This window comes from Cyprinus carpio, chromosome A13 (assembly GCF_018340385.1).
Source record: "Cyprinus carpio isolate SPL01 chromosome A13, ASM1834038v1, whole genome shotgun sequence".
NCBI lineage: Eukaryota > Metazoa > Chordata > Actinopteri > Cypriniformes > Cyprinidae > Cyprinus > Cyprinus carpio.
The window spans coordinates 7585568-7606781 of NC_056584.1; the positions used below are offsets into that span (position 1 = coordinate 7585568).

Below are 21214 nucleotides of genomic sequence, written 5' to 3' on the forward strand. Positions count from 1 at the left end.
TGGAAGATAAGTGAGAATCAGTATCAGTATGAGGAATTGTTTTTGTTATTGTGTGGTGGATATTATCTTGAATCTGAGTGGACCTGAAGCCTCACCTCACAGACTCAGAAAGTCACAAACACTGACAAAAAAAAATACAAATAAAAAAACGTTACCTAAGATCCTGGAAAATGAAAGCAAAAGCGAGATCAGCATTCACCATTTATGCACTTCAAAGAGGAAAGATAAGAGCGGCAAATGTAGCAAATTCACATAATCTAAATCAACAAATAAAGCTCACCGTATGAATTAAGGTCTCTTTCTTAGGAAAGAGAGGAAGGGCGACGTGACCGGGACACGTTGGAAGGTGTGTGGAGTACCTTAGGCCTTAGACAGGAATGGATAGAGGGAGAGAAAAGAGAGACAGAAATAAGAGACAGATGGAGAGATGGACAATTCTGGAAAATCTTGTGATGTAGAAGCGCATGTGGGTATAGAGGACAATACAGAGCAGCCGTTCACGTCTCATGAACTTTTCACCTCTTTCTTTCTGTGAACCTACACTAAAGGTCAAACACACCTACTCTTTCTTTAATTGACTTTTTGACATTTTAATAATAGTTGATGACTCAAGTGGAAATTTGAAACTAATTTATTTTATATAGACTTTAACATTTTGACTCCTCAATCAAGAAGTGGATCATACATTTGAGAAGTTGGTCTCTCATGTTTCCAACATTCATTACTAACACTTTTCCACAATTCTGCATGTAAAGAGTGATTGAAGACTCTTGGTGGGGAAAGACAGAGAGGAATGAAGCCCCTCGCGCCAACTTTTTAAACCAACGGGAACGTGCCGAGCACCAGGGTGCCTTTCTGAAAGGAACAGTTGCGTAAGGGATCCAACGCTCCCCTCCCTTTTCAGTGAGGATGGTTTTATGAAAACACCTTTGACTGAATGACATCCTGCGAAGTGATGTTGACATTCTTGCTGCAATCAACCATCAAACCCCAATCCAACTGGTTTCATCCAACTCTGTGTTGTCTTTCATCAGTGGCACCTTATCATCTCGCGCTCTCCTTTTCTTTTTTCACTCTCTTCACCTTCTTCTTGTGCTGGTTAAATTCCCTGCACGGGTTCACGCAGAGCACCTTTTACATAAATGTGTATCTTGTGTATCCTGATAAGGATGAACAAATACTGCTGCATTAACAAGTCTGGCCTGTTATTTTAAAAAATTTTGCATTATTACTACTAAAACCTGCAAATTTACTTAATTAATACTGTATGTATGTAAGGAAGTAATACTGTGGAAAATTTATATTTTACTTAAGAAAGAAAGTTTTATGAATATTTAAACATGGATATATTCAAATATTAAATACATAATAAATACAATATGACAATCAAACCTTATTAAAAACTTACACGTTTTTAAATTTTAACAGTTCTCACTTTTTAATTAGTACATTTTTCATATTTTGAATTATTTAAATATTTCATATTATTTTATTGACCTAACAGTCAATAATCAAATTACACTACAATAAATTTTTCTCTTATACTGATTTTATCAATATGATTTGACAAACTTGACTGAAATGTGAACATGGTTGACAATCAAACTATCATCAACTGTTTTCAAATGACACATTACTATGAAGTTTTAATGATTTCAGGTGCAAGAGTTTTATGAGAGACATAGATTGTTCCGTTGCTGTCTGTCCCTGAGCAAAGGCTGGCATCATGATATTAGTGTCCGCTTGATCAAACAAATATCAGATATTTGAGCGTTAGTAAATGATTCACCTGCTGTGTTGCAGTGTTAAGTGTTGCTTAATGTTTAAATAGAGACTTCCAGAATCTAGGTCATGCATCAGTCGTTTTAGGATGCTTAAGATGATTTATCTCTGATTAAATGATATAAAGTGAAGATGAAAAAAAAAAGCTATATATGTGTGTGTCATTACAAAATTGTAATAAGAACTCTTTAGTACATTCTATGTGTAGATTAATATTGCTGTTTATTACATTTGCTTGAATTTTCTTGGCAGGGATTTGAAGCTAGACAACATTCTGCTGGATGCAGAGGGTCACTGTAAGCTGGCAGACTTTGGCATGTGTAAGGAGGGAATCCTGGATGGCATCACAACCACAACATTCTGTGGCACACCAGATTACATTGCCCCGGAGGTACAGTATTTCACACTCTCACACACACAAACACACACTGATTTCTACTGCTTGGTTCTCATTAAAGCTATGATCCCTATCATTTTGAAATGGTCAGATATTTATTGTTTGTTTTATTGATCTTTCACTAGTTTTCATATTGTGTTCCTTGTTCAGATACTCAGTAAATTGTTAAGAAAATATTTTTTATGTAATTGACACATTTGAATGCTTTAAGAATGGTTTTATGAATACTTGTTATGAACATAGACTAATGTTTTGTGTGTGTTTCTTGAATATGGCCCAATTAAAGTTTTAGTTTTAAGTGTTTTCCACTTTTTGTCTTCATTGAAATTCCTGATATTCAGATCTATGAGTTTTCACATTTCTCTTACATTAATAACTTTACAGAAAACTACATGGAAAAAAAGTTTTGAAACTTGGGAATGCCCTTCATTCATTCATTCATTTTTTTTTTTTTTTTTTTTTTTTTTACATATCTGGTGTCACTTGCATTTTTTTTTAATCAACCATATTATAAAGCCTTGCATATGAAATAATAGTAACCATATTATAAAGCCTTGCATATGACTTGCATATGAAATAATAGTTTTTGAACCTTTAGAAAAAAACATTTTTCAATAAATAAATAAATAAAATACATAAGAAAAGTTAGGTGTTTTTTGTTGAATATTTGATACTTCAGGCTTTTATGACTCATATAGCATGATATAAGAGAATATGGAGCTCATACTGAAGGAGGAAATTTTTTATTCATTGCAGACTACTTGTATAAAATGCATAAAAATATCAGTTATCATTTTATATCTTTCAATGATCAGTCCAGTAAATATTCATCTGGAAATATTACTAACAATATAAAGTTATTCTTACATTTACTTAAAAAAAAACAATTTAAAGTTATTAAAAAAAAACGCACATGAACCATAACCTGAAGGTGGACATTTGTAGAATGATACTAAAAGACTTTTTAATTGCTAATTCGATCATTCTTTCAACTGCCAATAAGAGTGTAGTACCCTCATCTCCATTTCACACTTTACACCATGTGTTCATTAATTCTGCACCTTTCCTCCCAAAACCAGCACAACATATTTCTTCTGGGTCTGAGCTGGACCTGATCGTGTATATTCAGTATATTCAGCTTCTGTTGTGATTTATCTTTTGCAGATCCTGCAGGAGCTTGAGTACGGCCCGTCTGTGGACTGGTGGGCTCTAGGTGTGCTGATGTATGAGATGATGGCTGGCCAGCCTCCTTTTGAAGCTGATAATGAGGATGACCTTTTTGAGTCTATTCTCCATGATGACGTCCTTTATCCTGTGTGGCTCAGTAAAGAGGCCGTCAGCATTCTTAAAGCGGTACGTGTCCGGATTTACTCTTGGATCACTCTGGGAATTCCTAACTATATATTTCGCCTCCTGATTATTACTAAAGACATAGGTCTGTGAATAATAACTCTTGCCACCTCTTAACCTTTCCTTGTACTACTGTCTGCTTGCTCTTGGACTCTTCTTGAAAGAACAGTTAAATAACAGTAACAGCGAAATAAGGCGACAGCTCAGAAAAACGACACTCCTTGTGGGAAAAGAACGGATTGCTTGTGTTCCCTGCTGGAGTTTTGGGTTGCGTAATCTCATTTCAGGATATACAGCCCACCAGTGAATGGGTTCCCCCTCTTTTAACTGTATAAATTGGTTAAGTGCATATGGCAAAGAGCTAAGGAACATTTTATTGCTCATAAGCAGATGTTTTAGGTCATGCTTCATTTATACATCAGCTTTGTCTCAAGAGCTTTTCCTGTAATACTTTTGAAAAATCTAATGTAGACACAAATTGTTGATATAGTAGCAGAAGTATAGAGCTCTAAAATAAACATGAATAATAGAGCTCAGATTATTCAGTCTTAAAAAAAAATTGATCTCTTCTGAAACTCTATAGAAGACATACATTGTTATTTCATTAAAATGTCATCGTTTACTAACCCATATGATTTTATTTCTTCTGTGGAACAAAGAGAGAGATATTTATATTTTCTTGCAGCTCTTTTGTTTTCCATACAAAATTTAAATAAATAAATACATAATTACATACATAAATTGATTGATTGATTAATTGATTGATTGATAATAATAATAATCATAAGACCATACAACTTGTGTGCTATATTCTGAATCAATTTAACCTTTTTTCTTTATTTTGTTTTTCAATGAACTGGTTTTCCCGGTTCATATCAGACTAGAAGGTTCAACCTCTTCAAAATAGCCAAAGAACAAAATAGGCCACAAGGTTTGGAATGACAAAAGTAAATAAGTAAACGATGACAGAATTTCCATTTTCAACCGAACCTTTCTAATTCCTCTTCTCAAATCCCAGTTTCATCTCCATAACATCAAGTTGTCTAAGAGAAACAGTTGAGATATTAAAACAATTCCAATGAGAAGCGTCTTTTCAGTCAGTCCTCATATTTATTTGTCTGGCTTGTAAGACTTGCTTTTTTGTGCGAATTTGTATGCATGACTTTTTGTGTTCTTTCATGTTTCAGCATTTTTCAAGTTTGTTCAAACTTTTTGATGTTTGTTGTTTAGTTTTTAATAACTGTGTGAACAGCACAAACCACATGGAACCTAATCTTTTTGATGCTGATTTGGCACCTCCAAATGTGGTCCTAAATTAGATACAGGTGTTTTGCAAAGTGACCTTAGTCTGAACAGTCATATGTGTGTTTATGTGACTTTTACATCACTCTATAGATTGCCATTCGTCACTATGTTGATGGGAATCAATCCAAAGGTTTTACATATCAGTAGTGCTTTGATCACTCTGTTAATAGCTCTAGAATCATACAGTAAGTATTATGACGACAGCTCTATACAGACAAAACTTGATGGAAACTGTCTTCTCATCCTCGTTTTTGTCCTGCTTAATGCCTGTGCACAAATTTGCTGGCTTCTGTGGCACATCACCTTATACTGTACATCAGGGGTGTCCAAACCTGTTCCTGCAGGGCCAATATCCAGCAGAGTTTAGTTCCAACCCTAATTAAACATACCGAAACCAGCTAATCAAGGTCTTCAGACTCACTTAAAAACTTCCAGACAAGTGTGTTGGAGCTAAACTCTGACTGGACACCCCTTTTATAAATGTACGCATAAACGCTGATTTCAGTGGCCTTCCATATGACAGTGTGATATGTGCTGTCTTTCTTATATTTATTTGAGTATGTGGGTCAGTTCAGGTCCGTGACCAGTTCACACTCAAATCTGATAATGGCTACGTAAATAAATAAAAAAAAAGATCTGAAAAAATCAGAATTGAGCACTAAGGCTTGAATTGTGAATGTAGCCATAGTGTCAGTTTGTGTGTGTGTGTGCAGTGTTTTTGTGTTGCGTTTTTCCTTCACATGTCCAAGATTTACTTTGGCTGTCCTTTGCCCATTTGCGAAGCTTTGTGGGAAAGGCAGTCTGTTTGTCTTGGACAGCATCATGTCACACTGCGATCTGTCTCACTGGCACTGTGGTCACATGACCTCAGATCATTCTTCCACAGGATGCAGTCTTATACGATGTATACATCATCACTGATCATCCCAACTCAACATAACACATATAGACATCCTCTGGTTAACACTCTGTCAACATTATGCTTCTCTAATGCTTTCTTCTTTCTTCACTCCATTTTTTAGTTCATGACAAAGAGCCCCAGTAAGCGGTTGGGTTGCGTAGTGTCCCAAGGACTAGATGAAGCTATTAAAGTACATCCGTTCTTCAAAGAGATTGATTGGGTACTTCTGGAACAGAGGAAGATCAAGCCGCCTTTCAAACCACGTATTGTGAGTATCATAATGTGTGGGATGCTGTGGATAGTCACTCTGTTACAAAACCTAGAGCTGCCTTCTAAAACCTTCTTATGTGCATTTATCATTTCTACAGAAGTCAATCCCATAATGCATTGCAATGCTGCAACACAAAAAAATAACAAGCAGTTGCAATGTATTTGAAGTTCAATAGAGTGCAGCCGTCGGATTCCCAAAGTGAAATTCACATTCATTTTCTTCATGGGAAATTGGTTTTAAATGATAATCTATAAATCTTTAAAGACAGACCTACTTTGAGCTGTGAGGTTGTTAATTGATGGTATATGCTTGTGTTGAAGCCACCAGTGCGCATTATTTCAACCTTCTTTTTTTTTTTTTACAACCATGTTCAACAGCAGAAGTCCTGGTGAAAAATTACATTACCTGCAGAAATCATGGCACAATCCATGAAGCACTGTGAATGACGTAGAGTTAATTTCCCTACACTCTTAAACTACTAAAATATTTGTATGCATAATATGCATATTTTGTGATAAGCTTAAAAGTTTCTATATATAATCAACATCTTTAAATTAATTGTTTAATATTTCTTATATTTCTTCCTTGTTTTTATTTTGACCGTCTTTCGCAATGCCTCATGGGATTGAAATTATTTTCCTCATTAAAGTCGTTAAGTACACAGTCTTGTACCTTGGGCTCAGGGGTGGACTTAGTGATTTGGGGGCCCTAAGCAAATTTCAACAAAATATCTATTTTGCTTTCTCGCTCTCTCATAGTTTATAGTTTATTTACCTCTTCATAACTTAAGTAAATAATTAGTCAACCTGATGCTGTTCTAAAGCCATATTAGGCTTATTTTTTCTGAGCACTAAAGAAGACATGCTTGCACTTGTCCATTTATTGAATAGTGAACTTCTTCAATCTTTTTACAAAAAGGATTCAAATATCATAAAATTATCACATGCAGTATTCCAAGTGTTGTTAAGGCATACTGTAGGGTTTGGCAAGAAACAAATTGAAAATGTAATCTATTATTAAGCAAAAATCTCCAGTCGCATTTGTGCATTTGTACAAACCAATCAAATGTCTTGTTTCCCATCTTTTGTTGCGCTGGCTAACTAGTTAGGAAAAAAATCTGGATTTTCTTTTTTGAAGAAATATGATATACTGTTTGACACTTTATCATGTCTTGTCTGGTTAGAACACAGTTCAACTCTGTATATTAGCTGTCTCACCACAGACATAATCACTGGCCTCTCCAAATGCATTTATCTAGAACATTACAGTCCTCATTCAGCCCTCATGGTACTTTTAAGTGTTCGTGTCACACTTCTGTTTCTGGTAGTGTGAACAGAGGGATATCTGAGATGCTCTTGGACCCTTAGCACACATCAGACGCTGTACTTTGATACAGAGATGCATGCTGGCTGCTGAAAGTGTGTGTGGAATGCCTCTCAGAGAGTGTGAGAAGGGGCCAGCCTGTCCGCCCCATTCTCACGCCTGCTCACAAACTGATGAGAGCCTTAGAGGGTGAGAGGGAAAGGAGAGTTTGACAAAACAGAAATATTTTGTTGTTGTTTGTTTGTTTTGGTTTTGCATTTTGTTAATGCTTTTGTTTTGGTTTTTTTTGTGTGTGTTGTTTTGAAATCACTTGGACACCAACCACCAATATTATGTAAAATAAACCCCAATAAACTGTCAAAAAGATTGCCAATTCATGATGTAAAAAGATTGAAGTACTGTATGTGAAAGCATGTTTGGATAGAGGCGCCTGACTTCTTCTAAGGTTATGCACACAGGGTAATTAAATATATATTTTTTTTTTAAATGGAAAGTTAGTAAATATTTTCAGTGTTTCATATATATATATATATATATATATATATATATATATATATATATATATTCTCAAAATTCAACTCTGAGAGAAGTTTTAATTAACTATTACAAAATTCTAAGATTTGAGACTCTTGAGTATGGAGTGAAAACAGTATCAGATCCTCCCACTAATGCACTTAAGAGATGCACACGCGCACACAATCCACAAAAGCACGGGAGAAAGCCACAGGGCAATCCACAAATGCACGCAAGAAATCCACACTCATGCACACAATCAAAAATAATCAAAATATCAAAATAATCTCAAAGTCTCAAAGGAATCCATAAATACAAAAGTGCGTATTTATAGTCATTCTTAAGGCAGAACACTAATGCAAAGGACTCGCGATTTGTTGTGCATGAAATAACGTGTATAGACACAGTATTTGTCTTTTCCTGGATTGCCATGTGTGCGCGTGTGAATCTCTCACATGCATTTGTCGATTTTCTGCATGCGTGTGGATCTCTAATGTGCATTTGTGGATTGTGTGCATGCGTGTGGATCTCTAATGTGCATTTGTGGATTGTGTGCACGAGTGTGGATCTCTAATGTGCATTTATGGATTTTGTGCACGAATGTGGATCTCTAATGTGCATTTGTGGATTGTGTGCATGTGTGTGTGGATCTCTAATATGCAGTTGTGGATTTTGTGCATGAGTGTGGATATCTAATGTGCATTTGTGGATTGTGTGCACGAGTGTGGATCTCTAATGTGCATTTGTGGATTTTTGTGCACGAGTGTGGATCTCTAATGTGCATTTGTGGATTTTGTGCACGAGTGTGGATCTCTAATATGCATTTGTGGATTTTGTGCACGAGTGTGGATCTCTAATATGCATTTGTGGATTTTGTGCGCGAGTGTGGATCTCTAATATGCATTTGTGGATTGCCCTGTGGATCTCTCCCATGCTTTTGTGGATTGTGTGCATGAGTGTGGATCTCTCGCGTGCATTTGTGGGAGGATTTGATACTGTTTTCACGCCATACTTAAGACATGTTTTAAAACACAAAAATGGCAAATAGATAAAAAATGGTTAAAGACATTCATCAAGTGCATGTCTTTCACATAGTGTTCACATAGAAAACAACCAAAAAAAAAAAAAGACTGCGTAGGAGGACACAAAATACTCTCTGTGTGAATGGCCACTTATTCACATGACACAGCAGTAGCTGAATTTTCTCATTTATCTCTCAGAAAGAAGTCTTTTGTTTCAATTGTTAGTAGGTGAATATCAACTTCATTCAGCGCTGTTTGTTCTCCATTTCCTTAAAAATCTTGATACTCTCTATTTTACTGACTGACAGCCTGCTTCAGATGATTCAATGAGAGAGCGTGAATGTGAATCGATTCAGACCATTTTTTTAAAGCCCATTTGGCCAATTTACTGTAAATAAAGAACCAACTCAAAAGAATGATTAATTCACAAATGATTGGCATGGCTGTTTCACTTGACAGAAATAAGGGACACACATAATAACTGCTTAAATATTTGCAGAAAAAGCGTTTTTCAGGTCAGTCAGAGCGTTCATGAGATGCACTGTGTTTCTACGTATATATACAATAATTTTTTTTTTTTGTGCACTCTTGTTCTGAAATAGCTAATTCAGCACATTTTTTTCTTATCCATCCACAGAAAACCAAAAGGGACGTCAACAATTTTGATCAGGACTTCACCCGCGAGGAGCCAGTGCTCACCCCTGTGGAAGATGCCATTATCAAGCAGATCAACCAGGATGAGTTCAAAGGCTTCTCTTACTTCAGCGAAGAGACCCTGTCCTAATACTAAAACCTCCATCTCCTGCGCTGTGCGGAGCGCTGCAAACGCTGTGAATGCCCACAAGCATCATTTACCAAGAATTTGATGCTTTCAATTAAAAGTAGAGAGTTAGGCGTTATAATCTTTCCTGCTGAACCCCAAAAACCGTACGTGTGTGCACAGATACTCACACATTTGCACCGAATGAAACTGAGTCATCTTTATTTAATGTATATAAAACACTTAAGGGAGCTCATGTGACATCACTAAAGCAGCTGGATAGAGCTCATTAGAAGTCCATTTCATGTTTCATTTCTCCTCCCATCATGCAGTGAATCAGGGTAATGGTACACCTGGAGTCAATCCATTTACACTAGCACCATTATGAAATACAAAAACCAAATGTAAAGTACAAGTTTTGCAGATGTGATGCTTATGAATGTGAGAATTGGGAGTTTTAAGCACTCAGCATTGGGATCTGATCACATAATGGTCTGATAGCCAGAGTCAGTGATTGGACGGTACTGGGAAGGACTCAGAACTGCCTTTCATGAGACCATCATGCCATTTCCATTTTAAAAAACAGTAGTGTGACATATATGCAAGTCACCAAAACAAGTGTTGTGTGTGTGTGTGTGTGTGTGTGTGTGTGTGTGTCGTTTTTCTCATTATGTTACTGGATTGTTTTGTTGCTAGGATGTAGAAATTGTTGGTTTCTCTACAATGCAACAAGACCTTTTATTATGAATGGGCCAGGACAGTAGCCAATCCCATCTCTATAGTCTACAGTACGTACAAGTCCTGATTACCCTGATCATTAGCCTGTGAACTTTGAAAATAGACTAATCATCTGCTGCATGGTTATGCCTATGATATTCTTGTGTATTATTAGACAATGAGAAACTGTTATGTGCAATATTCTGTGTGTGTGTGTGTGTGTGTGTGTGTGTGTGTGTGTGTGTGTGTGTGTGTGTGTGTGTGTGTGTGTGTGTGTGTGTGTGTGTGTGTGTGTTTGTGTGTGTGTGTGTGTGTGTGTTGGTTTAGAATTATTTTTTCCTCTCCATCTCACCTTTAATGTCTCTGATTTCCACCGTTTTTTGCAGACTGTCCGTTTTGGTTGGTAATCGTTAGGTTGTCAGGTCATGCGATATCCAGCACAGGTCCTTTATTTCAGCTGCTACAGCTTCTGTATTTCATATACTCTAGTTAAACAAGAGGCAAAATATTAAGCTTCTGTGGCAAAAAAGTAAAATACATAGAAATGATCTTCCAATCTAAATATAGCACAACTGAAGTACCCTAGAATTACCCTAGAATCAGTTCATTTTATTATAAACATAAGAAATAATGAACGCATTTGTAATAAATTCAGCATCTTAAACATGTCATTGCAAGTGTTTTTTTTTTGTTTTCTTTGTTTTTTTTTTCTTGTTTGTTTTTGTTTTTTTTGGATTCATGAAATTGTTGCCAGATTTATCTGTAATAAAAAAATGCATTTTAAACAAATTTATCTTTCTGCTGATGTCACCATTTGCATCCAAACACCTTTATTTTGCTGTGAACACTCACTTTTCACCATCCAATCAATTCCTGATGCAAAAAGAATTAATTTCCGTCCTACATTTTTTCTATATATCAGATCCCCAAAGTGAAAAGTGAGTTGTGAACAGCGCCTCATTTTGACATTGAGACCTTCACACATTTCATGCACATTTTACAGATCTGTTGCTTCATTTTGAGTTAGATTTTTTGCATAGTTTACCTTTCATTGTCGTTTTTTCAAAGCATGTCTGGCCTTATACAGTATGTGTCATTCTGAGCTGGCATCTGTTGGCTTGGATGGAGTCCACTAACAGGAAACTCTCACAGCTACACCTGCCAAACACCTGTGTCCTGATGCCAAATTTGCAAAGCTATTTTGGACTTCATAAGTAACTCTTTTTTTTATTTTATTTTATTGTTTTTGAAATGACTCAAGCATAAGATGAAAGCACCTATTTGGTTAAACGTGAAACTGTGTCTCACAAAGGAATACATATTTGTACATACAGAGGTACAGTGCATATGAATATAAGTTATATAAGTGTTTTATTTCACTGTAAGTATCATAAATGTCTATGTATTTCTTTTTTATTTTATTGTGCAGCCTCAAATGTACAGTATGTCATAAGACGTGTTGTTGTTTTTTTGTTTTTTTTTTGGACATCTTTGCCATTAGTCATTATCATGTCATTATTCGCTTTTTTCTGTGTGCCAAATGTACTGTTCTCAAAGGATGTGAATGTGCATTGTTTGGTTTGTAACCTATTAAATAAGATGTCAGAAATGAATCAAACTGTTTGAAATCCAAATTACTCTCCAAATTTACAGAACTGTAGCTGAGACAAAGTGTTTTAAGAATTTATGTGCATATTCTGTATTTTTTTGAACCACTCTGCTGGAGAAAACAGTAGTGGTTGCTTTTATATTAGGCTATAATTAAACTAAAACAGAGGAAATTAAGGGAAAAGCAAATAGTTAAGCATGAGAGATATTAGAGGGTGAATTTTGGTCAAAAATAAGGGTCATCGTGACAACAAAGAATGAAGGATTAGTCCTGTCACATGTGACCTTCTGAGGCTGTAGATGTCCAAGGACATGAGGAAATGCATAAGCTTGTCATTTTGGGAATGATCAGAACTTTCTGTAAGTTGAATAATCTGAGTGCAATAGTTCTAACTGCAGTAAAGGTTGTATTGTGCTGTATTTTGAGAATAAATAACTGATTGAGGATAGGACCAACATAGTTGTTTACACACACACTGGGAAAATATAATAGTCTTTTTAAATATATATAAAATGAGCAGGGAAACATCAAGTCACCTGTGAATTGAGAGCAGATCATCCTATTGATGGTACATTTAAAATCTACAAACTACATAAACTACCAGTCAAAAGTTTAGTGTTAGTCCTTAAAAGAAAAGAAAAGAAAAGAATACTTTAATTCAGCAAAGATGCATTTAATTAATCAAAAGTGAAAGTGAAAACATTTATAATGTTACAAAAGCTTTCTGTTTTAAATAAATACTGTTCTTTTAAACTGTCATAAAAAGAATACTAAAAATGTCATGATTTCCAAATTATTAATCATGAATAACTTTTCAACATTTACAATAATAAGAACCATTATTAATAACTGAGCAGCAAATCAGCATATTAGAATGATTTCTGAAGGATCATGTGACTCTGAAGACTGGAGTAAGGATGCTGAAAATTATATTTTAAAATATATTAAAACAGACAACAGATATTTATTTTGAACTGTAATAATATTTCACAAATACTGTTTTACTAAATACTAAATTTTATTTATTTATTTATGTGTGAGAGCATAATTGTCATGAATCTGTTCTTCAAACTTCCGTTCACTCACCACCAGAAGTCACCCGCTCACTACATGGACTCTCACATTACACAGACTGTTACACATACCCTGGACTACATTTCCCATCATCCATTACACTGATTGCACACAGCTGTCATCAATCTCCTGCTCACCTGATAACAATCACACCATGCACCCGAGACCAATTACACACACACACACACACACATGTTAAAAATAACACACACTCACATGATAACAATCACACAATGCACAATAGATTAATCATGCTTTATAAGCATTGGAATTCCTTTCACACACTGCCGAGTATTGTTCTGCACATATCCATCTCCTAGCGATAGCAAGCCATTACGTGTTTGTTTTCATAGTCTTGTTTCGGTTTCTAGTTTTCATAGTCTTGTTTCAGTTTCTAGTTTTCATAGTCTTGTTTCAGGTTCTAGTTTTCTTATTCTTTTCCTAGTTTTTTGTTTTCATAGTTTAGTCTCTTTCTTGCCTTGCTCTGTTACTCGTGTTTTGACCCTTTGTTCTGGATTCTGGATTACCTCTCTTGCTTAGCCCTCTGGATATTGTTCGTTCATCGAAGACCCATGCTTGCCCTAGGAATATTCTTTGTCTTGCCCTCGATATACCTGTTTGCCAGTGCTTGACCCATGCCCGTTATGACCCCGTCTCTGTCCAATAAAAGCTTGCATATGGATCCGCACGTCTCATGTCTCATCGGCTCCCACATTACAGAATACTCGTCCACATAAAGATCCAGCAGCTTTTTGTGGACATTGGCCAGGTATGGACACTACAAAGATACTATTCGCCATTGCTTACTATTCTGAGTTACCGGACATTATTTTGATAGAGATTTTCTGCGATTGCATAAATCAACCTCTCCAATCTAAGCTTAGATGCGAGGGTCTGCGTTCATCACTCTGTCAGTTCTTGGACTATGCTTTGTTGTCTGTTGGCTCTTTGTTTACTGTGGGTGTCACGTAAGAGGAATGCGACATCGCACTCAGTTGTGAAATGGCAGCTGCACAAGAGCACGCTCACAAAATAGCGGTGAAAGCAGAGTCTGGTCACAAAATGGCGGACACAACAACACCCCGTCAAGTCACAGCTGATCTTCACAAGTCAAGTCACCGTCAAACTTCCAGAGTCTCGTCACGTCTCAGCTGAACTTCAAGAGTCTCGTCAGGTCTCAGCTGAACTTCCAGAGTCCCGTCACGTCTCAGCTGAACTTCCAGAGTCTCGTCACGTCTCAGCTGAACTTCCAGAATCCCGTCACATCTCAGCTGAACTTCCAGAATCCCATCACGTTTTAGCTGAACTTCCAGAATCCCATCACGTCTCAGCTGAACTTCCAGAGTCTCGTCACGTCTCAGCTGAACTTCCAGAATCCCGTCACATCTCAGCTGAACTTCCAGAATCCCATCACGTCTCAGCTGAACTTCCAGAATCCCATCACGTCTCAGCTGAACTTCCAGAATCCCGTCACGTCCCAGCTGAACTTCCAGAATCCCGTCACTCCCTGTCTGGAGCACCCAAATCTTCAAGTTTAGTCTTTTGGCATTCCAGACTGGCATCCAGCATAGAGGAGTCAATGCTGGTGTCAGCACGTGCAGCTGGTATCCCTTAACCAGCCCGCTCAACCCCTCCTGTTAAGGAACTGATTCCCCAGTCTGAAGTGCTTCCCATGATGGGGATCGTTTTATGTTGCGTTTGGGCTGTGTACACCACCACTGAAACTCTAGAGGTGGTGGTGTCCACTATGGTTTCTCCAGAGGTGGCACATGCTGCAGAACCTCCCGAGGCGATGGTGCTTGCTTCAGCTCCTTGCGTGGTGGTGGCACCCAGCAACTCACTTTCAACCCGTTATGTCACTGTCGAAGGAACTATTAATGAACTCCCCCTGTTTTCTGTGGGTACCGCTGTAGAACTTACAGAGGTGGTGGCATCCGTTGCAGAACCTCAAGAGGTGTCAGTGGTATCAACCTGTGAATCTGCCTGTCCTGTCATGGCTAGGGAGGCCATCTTTGAACACTCGTCCTGTCCTGTCACGGCTATGGAGGCTGTCTATGAACTTCCATTCTGTCCTGTCACGGCCATGGAGACCGCCTACGAACTTCCTATCTGTCCTGTCATGGCTATGGAGGCCATCTGTGAAACTTTGTCCTGTCCTGTCACGGCTATGGAGGCCGTCTATGAACTCTCTCTGTGTTCCCTGCCCCAGTCCCTGAGACCATGAATGCACTGCCTGTGTTGTCTGTCTCTGTTCTCCCTAGGCCCTGGTCTCTGCCATGGGTCCCAGCCTCATCTGCTCTGCCCTGGTAGGCTTCTGTCCCGTCTGCTCGGCTGTGGTGGTCCTCTGCTCCGCCCTGGCGGGCTCCAGTTCCGTCTGCTCTGCCCTGGCGGGCTCCAGTTCCACCTGCTCTGGCCTGGTGGGCTCCAGTTCCTCCTGCTCCGGCCTGGTGGACTTCTGTTCCGTCGGCTCCACCCTGGCTTCCTGCCCTGTCTGCTCCGCCGTGGAGGTCTTCCGCCCTGTCTGCTCCGCCGTGGAGGTCTCCTGCCCTGTCTGCCCCACACCGGTGGGCTCCTGCTCCGTCTGCTCCACTGTGGTGGCCTTCTGTTCTGCTGTGGTGATCCTCAGCTCCATCCATTCTGCCGGCTCCATCATGGTCCCCTGTTGTGCTGGTCCTGCCTCATTCCCAGGATCTTATACCTTTACATGGACCTGGCCCTCCATCTCTCCCCCTGTTCCGCCCCACCGCCCTCCTGGATTGTGTAACGTTTAGACAAGTGAATCTGAGCAGAGCAAGGTTAAACATAATATATGCATATGCATAAATAACACTACTTTCAAACATTTGGAATATTTTTTTTTTCTTTTTCCAGATTCACTCCAGATTCATTCCAGAATGATTCCAGATTCACTCCCTGAGACCAATTACACACACACAGCACAATCAATCAGACACACTTTATAAGCATTGGAATTCCTTTCACACAATGCCAAGTATTGTTCTGCACATATCCATCTCCTAGCCATAGCTGCGATACCAAGCCATTACGTGTTTGTTTTCATAGTTTTGTTTTGGTTTATAGTTTTCATAGTCTTGTTTCAATCTCTAGTTTTCTTAGTCTTATCTTAGTTTCTAGTTTTTATAGTTTAGTCTTTTCCTTGCCTTGCTCTGTTACTCATGTTTTGACCCTTTGATCTGGATTCTGGATTACCTCTCTTGCTTAGCCCTCTGGATATTTCGTTCATCGAAGACCCACGCTTGCCCTAGGAATATTCTTTGTCTTGCCCTCGATATACCTGTTTGCCAGTGTTTGACCCATGCCCGTTATGACCACGTCTCTATCCAATAAAAGCTTGCATATGGATCCTCACGTCTCATCGGCTCCCACTTTACAATAATAGACTTCGTTTAAATAATGAAAAAGAAAAAAAAAATCATTCCAAATGTTTGACGGTAGTGTTATTTATGCATATATTATCTTTAACCTTGCTCTGCTCAGATTCACTTTCAGGCTGGAACAGACATATTTAGTTTATTTTGCAGATTTTCGTCCCAAATTACAGTCTGGGGTGATGAGTTGACTCGACGCTAGTTGTTGATGGTAGTAGGAGGTATTTTGTATGATGTTTTCTGATGTTTTTTTTGTTGTTTTTGTTTTTGATATCAGAGACACTAAAAACAATCATAAAAAAATAACCTATTATTAATTTCTATTCTAATTATTTTAATATGATCCTCTGACCCAGTGAAAACACATTAAGAAAGATGTTTTTGAAACTACATGTGTTGTAGGCTGTTGTGTTGTTTTTTTTGTTTTTTTGTGTTGTTGTAAGTTTTCTAAAATAGTGATGCTGTTACATTAAGGGTCAAAATACAGACAAATACTAAAAACAATTTAGCCTCTCAGGAAAGCCATACATCGTGCTACTGTAAATAACTAATGTACCAATGGTTCTTAAATTATTAAATGTTTTTTTATTAGCCTTTTAGCTTACTTGTCCGCTCAGTCCTGCTCCAGAGAGTTACAATTATGCTGTTGTTATTTTCAACTAAATCACAATACTTAACTGATTAAAATGAGTTTGATTAAAGTTTGATGCTAGCTTTTGGGAAAGGTAGAGCTGCAGGAGCAAAGCACATAATGCAGATTGAAGAATGTCCTGTCAGTCCTGACGGTGGGCGGTTCCCAATGGCGGCTCCAGCCAATCAGAGAGCTGTAATTGATTGCTCAGCTGTCAAGCGCCTTTCAGTGCGGCGCCGCGATCTGTGAAGTTCTCTGACCGCAAAACAAGCGAGAAACTCTCTCACCGCGCTCGGATTTTACAAAAGTGGGAGACTGTACAGTCGCTTTTGACCTGCGGGTGGACTTTACTGCATTTTCACGATCAGTTGTGCGCCCTTTTCTGTTATTAAACGCGTGTGTTTGAGGTGGTTTGGAGCGCGTCCTGTTTGCACAGAGATCGGACTGCAGTAGAGCTGCGGGAACTGCGAGGGGACAGAGAGATGACAGCTGAGAAAGAGAAGAAGAGGTGAGTTCAGCGGGTTGTTGTGAGTTGTAAACACTGCAGCTGTTGCGCGCAGGTCGGGTTTGTGGAGCTGCAGCAACAAGTGAATCTCTGAGTGAAACTCACGCGCTGCTTACTTCACTGCGCACAACGACAAGAAAGAAAGAAAGTGTCGTTTTATTTTATTTATTTATTTATTGTTAAGTCTGAGGATGTTGTTTCTTGTTAATATTATGTACGCTACTTTAAGTTCGAAAACATTTAAAGAATCAATAGGTGCAAGTATTCGTAGTAATAATAATTTGCAGGAAAGTGAGAGTACGTCATGAAATTTTATTAGAAATAAATATAGTGCTGTGCTTCTTTAAATGCATTAGAATTCTGTTGAAAATATTATTTATTTTATTATATATGTGACTATTATTATTATTATTATTATTATTATTATTATTATTATTATTATCTGAAATTATTAATAGCAATATTGTAAAGATTTTCATCAGTATATTTAAAACAAAATTTAGGTTTTTCTCAATTTAACTTATATACAGTCAAACCAAAAATTATTCAGACCCCAGAAATCATTTGTGAATGTTTTTTTTTTTTTTTTTTTTTTTTTTTTTTTACTAGTGGGTGCAGGACATTAGTTCAGTTATGTAAGTAAGGATAGCAAAATAAAGTAAACAGTAACATATTATACCCAAAAATTCTTCATACAGTGGACTACCAGTAAAATTTATTAAAATGTGGGACCAAAAATTAATCAGACACTTTGACCTGACCATGTTTTGCTGACATTATCAAGATGAATTTGTTCTGACAGTTTAACTCTGAATTCTTGTCATATTTTATTACCGCTTTCTAAACTATTGCGAATAAACTGTGATAATGTGTGAAATGTTGAAGGTGTCTGAATAAATATTGGTTTGACTGTAATCCGTGTCATGTGTACTCGGTTTTTTGAGTTTTAACTAAATTGTCTTTATCAGTAACTCAGAGTGGTTGCAACAGCAGTTTGTGACTTTGCCACGACTTTGATTTTTGAGGTAGAAGTTTTTAAGGTAGCACCACATTTAAGGTAGCAATTAAACTTTTTTTAAAGATTAACACTATAGTGGGTTAAAGTTAACCAGTGATCAAGATATAGATAGTTTTTAGTGAAGCATATACTTATTAGACAGCATGAAAATGAGCTGGAAACCTTTGGTAACTTGGAGACATCATGCATATCTGTGAAGATTAAAAGTGCCAATGAGAGAATAATAGAGAATGTGTTTGTGTGCGTGTGTGTAACGGCTTGAAGTCTGCCTCATCCTCGTGACAGTTCTTCCCTAACAAGCTTTCTGCCCCTTATCTGATGAATCTCAGAGTGGCAGAACATAACCAAACATTGCTACTAACCTCAAATGAAGAGAACGCATCTCTACAGGAGCGGGACTGATTCAGAAAGGGTGCAAAACCTTTAACCTCAAAACACAAGAGTGTGATCCTGCCTGGCACTGATCACAGACTGTGAGATACGTAAGACAAAACACAAGGGGCCAAGAAGGGATGTGTTTATGTGTATAGGTGTGTATTTGTTTGTGTCTGTCTAAACTGATCCCATATGTTTTGGTGGTTTACTGTTGGTAGGAGAACGATTAGATCAACCCTGACATGTTTTATATATATTTTGGCATGTTTGTGTTCATGCATGTTGTGTAAGATAACCAGAGTCCCCTTTCTTGGCCCCATGTGCATATCATCAGTTTTAGTAGAATATAGTGATGCACTGAAATGAATTTTTATTTTTCGTTTTGATTTTTTATAGAAATGAAAATAGTGTTCATTTACTAATCAATCAATCAAGTTTATTTCATAATAAACACTAATAAAAACAGCATGCTGTTAGAAAGTGTTGATTTAACATCAATCATTTCAGTCAATAATTTTGGTCCCCCAAAACTGTTTTGAGTGAAAAAGAAAATTAGTTCTCCATTGGTTCAGTGCTGAAAAGTTGGTGCATCACTTACATGGTTTATCAGAACTGCAATTATGTGCTGTTTGTATCTACAAGGCATAACAGAATTAAGCAAGCCTCTAATGAAGTCATTGGTAAAATAATCATCAAGGCTTTGACTGAGCATTAAGTATTTGTGCGCTTGTCAGTAGGACTGAATTGACTGCTGTAGCGTTATAATTCATGCTGGGTGGCTTTTTGATTGTGGTTCCTGGCACTTTTTGCTCATCATTTGTTGTAGATCTCCATTACGTCACCCTGAATCATCAGGCTTTGTCTCCGGTTCATTCTGTGCCTGAGTTGGAAAACGGTGCAGTGGCTCATTTACGAAGAGAAAGGCTGTGTTTTGTGATGGGGCTCTGTTAACTCCCTCAGACTGAGAGCTGACCATTAGCCTGATGTAACTTGTGCACTGTTTCAGAGCATTGTTCTGTGCTCTGCTGCAACTTAACTGCTTACCTGCACCTAGTTACCTAACCTGAGATTAGAGTCTAAGAGCCAGATTTATTAAACAGAGCCACAAATCATTGCTGTTTTTTTTTTACTGTGTGTCTTTAGTAAAACCTGACCAATAAAGGGGGTTCCTGGCATGAGCTGTTAGTAAATCTGTCCCTAAAACTCTTTTCAAAAAAGAAAATTGCTGATCTTGGTATTGACAACTCAGTCATTTCCACCCCAGGCTCATTGGAAAAAAATGTGCCTGTGACGATATTTCTGCAAAATAATGTACCACCTACACTAAACTCTACGTTAAACTTGCTAGTCTGAGCAAAAGCAAGCATAAAATCAAATCAAAATAAATAAGCACTTATTTACTGAACTAACCATGTCATTTTAGCTTGCTCCTACAAGTCTTTGAGCTCTTTTATCCTGCTTCATGTTTCACGGGACTCGTACATGAGCGCTTTGCATCGGTGCTGTACCAGGTGAGCTACCAAGCAAGTTTACAACATTAGAAAAGCCGTATAGATCTGATTATGTGATGCAAACATCAAAATTTATTTGTTTATTAGTAAATGTGTTTTAAGGATATGACTTTATATTGTGTAAGAAGCTAAGTCTTTATTATCTGCCCTTGTCATCATAATTTGTATGAAAGGGAATAAAAGTTGTTTTACTTCCACTAATGTTCAGTTCTGCTGGAAACTACATGTTTTGGTATGTTTCGCTGAAGTGTAGATAGGTTGGTTGTGTTCCTTCACTTAGTTACAGCTTCTGTCAGCCTCCGGGCATCGCTTGAGCATTTTGCAAGAATTTTAGCTTGTACTATTTGAACATTCTAAATGAAGTCATCTTAGAAATTGGGTGTTTATATATCCTTTGTGAGTGCTAAATGCTTGCAATTCTCATAATACCAAATATATTTAGCCGTTGTCAAGATTACTGGCTTCGTTACTTAAAAAAAAAAAAAAAAAAAAAAAATGTGATGATACCAGCATTTCCCGCTAGCATTTTGAGTGCTGTTAAATACCTCTGTTAAATACCTCTGATTGGCCATTGTGTTCATGCTCTCAATAGATAAGTCTGTGATTGGCTATTTTTTACGCGCTTCACTGAAACTCAAATGCTTCTGTGTGTTTCTGTTTAGGACTCAGTGAAGTGCGTGAAAGATGTGTATTTATGTTGTTGAAGCGCTCAAAATGCTAGCGGGAAATTCTGGTATCATCACATTTTTTAAATTTCAGTT

General features: G+C 37.5%; 2 protein-coding genes across 3 annotated transcripts in view; both read left to right on the forward strand.

The window, feature by feature from the left end:
• Positions 1–11046, forward strand: part of LOC109113084 (protein kinase C epsilon type-like) — a 90175-nt gene extending 79129 nt beyond the window's left edge. For both annotated transcript variants that reach the window (XM_042768516.1, XM_042768517.1), the window contains exons 12-15: positions 2035–2173; positions 3344–3532; positions 5857–6003; positions 9502–11046. In XM_042768516.1, coding sequence (XP_042624450.1) covers positions 2035–2173; positions 3344–3532; positions 5857–6003; positions 9502–9648 — 622 coding nt within the window. In that variant the 3' untranslated portion in view covers positions 9649–11046. The remainder of the gene's footprint in view (positions 1–2034; positions 2174–3343; positions 3533–5856; positions 6004–9501) is intronic.
• A 6214-nt stretch (positions 11047–17260) lies between these two features.
• The window catches only part of LOC109083442 (endothelial PAS domain-containing protein 1-like), a 35554-nt gene continuing 31600 nt past the window's right edge, over positions 17261–21214 (forward strand). The window contains exon 1 of the mRNA XM_042768515.1: positions 17261–17552. Coding sequence (XP_042624449.1) covers positions 17527–17552 — 26 coding nt within the window. The 5' untranslated portion in view covers positions 17261–17526. The remainder of the gene's footprint in view (positions 17553–21214) is intronic.